Source organism: Hypomesus nipponensis, chromosome 6 (genome assembly GCF_054491055.1).
Source record: "Hypomesus nipponensis isolate SF chromosome 6, ASM5449105v1, whole genome shotgun sequence".
NCBI lineage: Eukaryota > Metazoa > Chordata > Actinopteri > Osmeriformes > Osmeridae > Hypomesus > Hypomesus nipponensis.
The window spans coordinates 15,442,548-15,450,000 of record NC_140366.1 but is presented as its reverse complement, the minus strand read 5'-3'; the positions used below and the strand labels follow the sequence as shown (position 1 = coordinate 15,450,000).

General features: G+C 46.0%; 1 protein-coding gene across 2 annotated transcripts in view; it reads left to right on the top strand.

Annotated features, from left to right (window-relative positions):
- The window catches only part of bcl11bb (BCL11 transcription factor B b), a 27,043-nt gene extending 24,164 nt beyond the window's left edge, over positions 1-2,879 (top strand). For both annotated transcript variants that reach the window (XM_084700690.1, XM_084700689.1), the window contains exon 3: positions 1-2,879. This exon is cut by the window's left edge. In XM_084700690.1, the coding sequence (XP_084556816.1) occupies positions 1-1,281 (1,281 nt within the window). In that variant the 3' untranslated portion in view covers positions 1,282-2,879.
- Positions 2,880-7,453: the final 4,574 nt, after the last annotated feature.

The following is a 7,453-nucleotide window of genomic DNA, read 5'->3' as shown; positions in this document are numbered from 1 at the left end:
AGGCCCTACAAGTGTCACCTGTGTGACCACGCCTGCTCCCAGGCCAGCAAGCTGAAGAGACACATGAAGACCCACATGCACAAGTCTGGCTCCATGGGCAGCTCACCCGAACAGGGGATGAGAGGCGAGGGAGGAGAGGGGGATGAGAAGAGCCGAGAGGGAGACGGCAGGGGGGCGGAGAACGAGGAGGAGGAGGAAGAGGAGGAGGAGGAGGAAGAGGAGGAGGAAGAAGACGAGGAAGAGCTGAGAAACGGCAGCAGGCCAGAGTCCAACCTGAGCGAGGACTCCGAGTTTGGCCGGAGCAGGGAGCACAGACCCAGGACGGCCCCAGAGGACAAGGCCCTGGAGGGGGAGAGAAGGGCAGAGAGTGTAGTGGGAGGCATCATGCTCCCATACAACCACCTGGAGAATCATCTGAGACTGAATCCCAACAAGAGAAGCCTGGAGAGGCAGCCAAACGGGGAGGGAGGGGAGGGGAGGGAGGGGAGGCAGGGAGACTCAGGGAGGGGCGAGACGGACCGCGTCTTGGAGAGAGAAAGGGAGGAGAGACCCGTCATGAACGGCAGGATCAGCGCATCAGAAGACTCCTTCACCGGGCTGTTCCACCGCAGACCCACCCCCATCACCAGCCCCAACAACAACAACAACAACAAGAGGATCAAGGTGGAGAAGGAGCTGGAACTGCCCCCGGTCCCGCTCATATCCCCCGAGAACGTCTACTCCCAGCTGCTGGCTGGCTACGCCGCCTCCCGCCACTTCATCAGGGAGCCCTTCCTGGGCTTCACAGACGCTCGCCAGTCGCCCTTTGGCACGTCCTCCGAGCACTCGTCCTCTGAGACAGGCAGCCTGCGCTTCTCCACCCCCCCTGGAGAGCTGCTGGAGGGCGGGGCCGCCTCGGGCCGCAGCGGCAGCAGCACCCCTCACCTCCTGCGGGGTCCCGGGCCGGGGAGACCCCCCAGCTCCAAGGAGAACCGCCGCAGCGACACGTGCGAGTACTGCGGCAAGGTGTTCAAGAACTGCAGCAACCTCACGGTGCACCGGCGCAGCCACACGGGGGAACGGCCCTACAAGTGCGACCTGTGCAGCTACGCGTGCGCCCAGAGCTCCAAGTTGACGCGCCACATGAAGACCCACGGGCAGTTTGGGAAGGAGGTGTATCGCTGCGACATCTGCCACATGCCCTTCAGCGTCTATAGCACCCTGGAGAAACACATGAAGAAGTGGCATGGAGAACACTTGATGTCCAACGAGGTGAAACTGGAGCAGGCCGATCGAGGCTGAGCCCTGGGTTCTGTAGGCCGTGTCAGAGACTCGGAAGCCACTCTCCCTCTTCTTCAGTGTGGGACTTGGCTGGATCATCTTTCTCCTCAATAATTTTGAGACAATTTCAATGTTTATTCCTTTCTTTTTTTCACTGTCACAGAAACTGCTACCTGAGAAATGTAAACCAAGGGAAACTTTAAGGAGACATCATCTGATACGCCTAATTTAGTGTTTCCTGGCAACCGTCTGAGGATTCGCTCATTGCTGGATTTGTGGAGCCTTTCTACTGTGCAATAATTTCTGTATTTATTTGATTTTTTGTAATATTTTGCATGTGCAGGTGCATCTTTGTGGGGTTTCATATGGACTTAGTTTTAAAAATGTGCTAAAAAGTTTTCTAAAAATGATAACTGGAAATCTAGTCACCCTGAAATAGAAAGTAGATTTTGTTTAAAATTTTATTTTCCTGTAAGGAATCTTGTCATATCCTGTAAGAGTGTTTGTGTGAAGCGGTCAACTCCTAAAAGTAATGATAGATGTTTTCTAGATCTTCTTAGGTCAACCCCGCGGATAACAATCCATATTCTTACAGACATGAAGCACTGAATGTCAATTATGACAAAAAATATATATCAAATATACATTTTGGGATTTAAAAAATCCTATGTAGTCTTGGGAATCTAAAAAGGGGGACAGTCAATTTTATAAATGACAACTTGTCACTCCTAAAATCTGCATGTGCACTACAAATGTACAGCAACTGCAACAGTAATACTGCCCCTGCAAATCCTGTCCCAGTTTGTAAACGTGAGGAGGGCACATGACTCTCAGAAACATGTAGGAGCACCCCACACTGGGGATAATGAAGATTAAAAAAACGTTTTTTTTTAATCTAATTGTTGGGAAAGAAAACAGTCCTGTAATTTGTTTATGCCATGTAAATATTTCATTTTGTTAAAACAATTAAGAGAAGAGAGATTATGCCCAAACACCATTTCCATTCTGAAGGGGCACTGTACTAAAACAATCAGGGGAAGAAGCTATTTGTGTTGTCTATCTGTCCTGAGTAAAAAGTATGTACAATGTCGTTTTAGAAGACTCACCAGAAGACTGCAATACCGATCTTCTCTAAAGCGCTTCCTAAGGCTACGCTGTTTACATCGGACACAACTATAGAGACTGGTCCCCCTACGACACCTGAGTGTGTTTAATCAAAGCCAATCCGTTACATTAGATTCAAACGTACCACTTTGTCTTCGTACATACATTCCACTTCAGAAAAAAATTTATCTATGTGTATGTGGATTTCTTTTTGACTTGGGTGACGCCTCGCACCCCTCAGGATTTGCAGAACGGTTTTGAATGAAATTCCTCATCAGCGCGTGTGTTTCACCTGCGTGTGCTCTAAGCCTTTAGCCGACGGTGTATTTTCACAGTTCAGTAACTCAGATTTTGTGTATTAGAGCTGCTTTGGAAACGGCAGACTGTTCATTCCCCACTCAGAGTGATGTGGATTTAACTCTCCAATAATAGATTTGGAGACACTGAGGTGTGTTCGTGACTTTTAGGGTTTACAATCGTTTTTCTTACCACCCCCCCCCCCCCCACCACCACCACACACACACACACACACACGCACACACATACACACACACACACTTCGTCCGTCCCTGCATTTTTGTGAAATGGAAGAAAAAAAATACGCTGGCTGAGTTATGGTAATTTCCAACACAGCTTTGAGTGATGACCGTGCGACCTTGGCTTCTGATTAGATCATTCTAGTGGTGAAAATGTAAGATTGAAAGAAATAAATGAAAGACAGGCAGGCAGATAGACAGAAAGAAAGAGTGATAGAGCGATAAAGACCGAAGGGGAGAGACCTGAGTAAGGGTCAAAGCCATTCAAATGAAATTGAAAGCTATGAAAAGTGTGTTTTTACCCAAATGCTAGTCCACTGGTCAGATCTGATTGAAGGGAATGAGAGACAGAGGACAAACATTAAGCGAGATTGAAGTTAGAGATGTAGCGTAAGTGCTTGCCTATCATGCTTGGTCAGTTGTTTCATAGGACAGCTATATTTGACCCTATTCACCAGGTAGATATCTTTACATCTCAGATATTGACTAATCTACCAAACTAAACTTTTAGAGCTTTATTTTATGATATCATTCGATTTGACAGACAATAGTCTTCTATATCAAATTTCTGTTGGAGGGCAAAATGACACCTTGATACCTTCTCAGAATGAATTAAGTTGACTGAGGAGATGGAATACATTTGGGGGATAAAAACAGGTTTTGATCATCCACAAAAACATGCTTATCTGAGTACATTACTATCAGCAAACATTTGTGTTGCTGTGCACTTCCATTAACTTGACTTAAAGCCAATTCAACGAAATATGGACCCAAATCCAACACAATTATATTTAAATACATTTAAGTAATCTATACTATTGACCCAGGCCTGGTAGCCTGTAAATGAGTCTGAATGCCTCTGAGAACAGCTATGCATTAATTCTGCCCACTTCAGACCAAGGAAGAGTTGAACTTTGACCTATTGCATTGCAGACAGTGAATAGGAGAAATTCTAAACAAACCAGAAAGTCAATCCATACCAGGACATGCAGTCTTACGATATGTTTACAGTGCTGAAGTATGCCATTGACAAAATCCTTTGTGTATGTGTTTGAAATGATAAAAGTATTATTCTTTCTTTCAATGATTTTGGTTTCAGATGTTTTGTGAATGCCATAACGGTCGGATTTGTGTGTTTTTGTTGGTGGAGGGATTTAAACTTGTAACAAATTTTTCTGTAATTATTTTTGTTCATTGTAGCCTATAAGTATACACAGTGTATATTTAAAATTGATAAATGCGACATTTTACAAAAGTGGTGGAAACAGTCATATTTCGTAGACCCAATTAAAATGTAATTCTCTACAAACTTTTTTATCAATGTAGGCCTATAATGTTTATAGTTGATTCCAGGAAAAATATGCTGTTGTGGATGTTCAATAAAAAATACGAAAATTGATAGCATCCATAAACACAGACGAATCTTGGGCTGGGGATTATGCAATGGCTTTTGGGGTGTGATGCTTTTTAAAAAGAATCTTAGAAGGCATTCATGGACAACATTGTTTTATCTCATGGTTGGTTGAAGTTCTTGTGATCGCACTTAAAATTGTAATTTTAACACATTTTCGAGTTTCACATCTTTCTCTTTTCACTACTTCTCTTTGTACAAAACTCTTTTTCCTTTTTTTCCTTCTTTTTTGAGGGAATGCATCGTTGTGAAAAAAAATGTTTTAGAACAGTCAATAGGCTGTTTTAAACATATATGTATTTTTGTAATGTGTTGAAAAGATCAATACGAGAAAGTCAACAAATCCAATAAATGTTGCAAATGCCCTATCATGTTTGTAGTCATTATCCTCATTATTGTCCAACTTCCATAATGACATTTATAATTTAAATAAAAAATGCAATCAGTCTACACAATAACCAGCTCTAAGTTAGTGTTACTTATGTGATCCTACGGTGCCCTCATAACACCTGCCCCTTCTATGGTATTGGCCACTTTTCCGATTGTGAACCATCCGAGAAACTTCATTACCTCATTTCCTGTTGGGCCAGCTTCTTGTTGTCCAGCAGGTGGGCCTTTTCAGTGAGAAGAATGATTTAAGAGAAGGAGACCACCAGCCCAGCCCACTCCATGGACTATTCAGATTCTAACAATCACCAAGACCTGCTCTTGAGGGCAGGCTGGGAGTATACAGCTCTGGACAAAATGAAGAGACCACTGCACCTTTTTCTTTCATTTAAAAAAAAAAGGTTGAGAGGGAACATTTTGAGTGAAGAATAGAAGGGTAAAATATAAGAGGCCACTGCACATTTTACCCGTCTGTTCCTCACTCAAATCGTCCTTCTCAACTTTTTTTTTAATTTAAGAAAAAGGTGCAGTGGTCTCTTAATTTTTTCCAGAGCTGTATGTGGTGACCCGTTTCTGTGTGGTATTTATTCCATCCAGCCAGCTCGGTCTGCATGGTGGAAAACTAAAAAAGATCAGGTTCCAAATGTGAGTTCCTAGCCAATCAGAACCTGTTGCCGTGGGGTTTTTGAGGTGAGGCGGAGAGATAATTTCACGGACGGCTCGTTTGTATTCATTTGTATTCATTTGACAAAGAAATGTTTGGTGCTTCAAAACAATCAGACCAAAGAAATACCCCGTACTGAATACGAATTCACATACACTTATCCTGCCGAATCTTCCAGGAGCTGATATTGAGACTGACAGCAGCTCGTAAGTGTATGTTAAACTGCAAGGTAACAGTATTACTGTTGGTATTTGCTGTGGGCATCACCCTTAATTTTCCATTGAGTCCCAGACTGCTTCTCGATAAATGAGTTCTGGCAGGAAGAGCAGCCGCTCTTTAGACAAGTCTTGATGTGAAGCCAACACTAGTCAAGCCTGTCCTCGCCTCTGCCTCTAGGACATGGCGTTGCATGACAGACAGAGAGAGAATGAGCGTGTGTTTGTCAGAGTGTTAGTATGAGAAAGGCAAACAGTGAGGAATCTACTCTTACCTCAACTCAACCGTCTCAGCATGTGTGTCTCTGTGTAGTGTGCTCTGTGTGTGCCTGTGTCACTGTGTGTGTGTGTGTGTGGGTGTGGGTGGGTGGGTGGGTGGGTACGTGTGTGCATGCGTGCGTACTATGTTCCACAGTGTGTGTGACTTAGAGGTGACATCTGCTTGCCAGGTCCGATTCTGTCTCTGCTCTTCTGGACAACAGACATGTTGTGGTGAAAAGACAAGACGTTCCCAGAGCTCCCATCTACGGCTGCCTCCCTGGTACTGGTTTAACCCCTCCGACCTCCCGCCTCTCTCACTCTGCAATACTCACAAGCCACACGAATGCCCCTAAAGGCATCCCTTCAGGGCCACTCTGGCCACCAACAGCCAATGTCATAGTTCATGTCTGACATACAGTTAAAAAGATCCCTTTAAGCAGACGTTGTCACGGAGGCCCACCCTGCGTTTGCACCAAAGGCATCATGGGAAAAAAGTGGTCTCTAGCGACAGTGGTGAGGAAGTCCTGTCTCCTCCTCCTCAGAAAGGACCGGGCAGAGAGACGTGGCCTCCGACAGAGAGCCGGAGAGAGAGAGAGTTCTAAAATCACCGTGTGGAGAAAAACCACGTCCTCGGGGAACAGGGTGTCAGAGGGAACGGCGGTTCGGGTCTGGACCACACAGAACCGCCACAGTCCTGGCTTCCCTCTGGATCACAGGGCACCAGGTCCCTGGAGCCTCACCAGCCCAAAGACACTCACTAATCTGCTGGCCCCGACCAGGGCCCAATCACACGTCGGGCAGGCTTGGCCACGCCCCCCCCCTCTCCCCCCCGGGGGCGGAAGAGAGGGAGACCAGAGCAAATAAGGCCCAGCTGCGGCCCCTGGGAACTGGAGAGAGGGATGAAGGGATGGAGGTTGGAGAGAGAGCTGTTTAGAAAGGCGGTCGGGTGACAGCGAGCAGTGTGGTCGCACAGCGGTCACTCGCCAGCTGTGAGCAGGGAAGACGCCGTTCCCTGGAGGGCTCTCGGACCTAGCAGAACAAAGGATCTGTGGTCGTGGCGATGGTGGAAGTAAGCACAGGAAATGCGTACGACATACTGGGAGTTTTTTTTCTTCCAGTTTTAGTGGAGACTAGACCGTGTCATCCGGTATTAAAAGCTGCGCATTTCAAACCAGAAATTTTCAACTGAGGCTCCTACAATCGTCTCCTTTGCCCGGGTTGCATTGTTCATACAAGAGTAACAGAAAAACTGGTCTATTGTTCAATGTTGCAACACTCTGATTTACTTGAGCCCACCCAACCAAGGAGCATCGCTGTTGAAAGGGCAGTCTGGTAGGATGAGCTTTGATGATAGCCCCCCCCCCTGACTCCAGAGCGGAACGCCACCTGATCTAATCCAGTTTCACGCAGATTCATCCTTATCCTTACAACACTGATCCTGTTTTTATCACTGAAATAACTCCACGGGTTGCAACAGTGCGTGTCTTCCAAGACTACCTGACATCTCTCTGCAGAGGAAGAGTTGGGCAAAACGTTTATTTATCTTCATGCTAAAAACACTGCCTTCCGCCTGCATATGAAAGCTGGTTGTAATCCTTTCCCTCGCGTGTCCAGT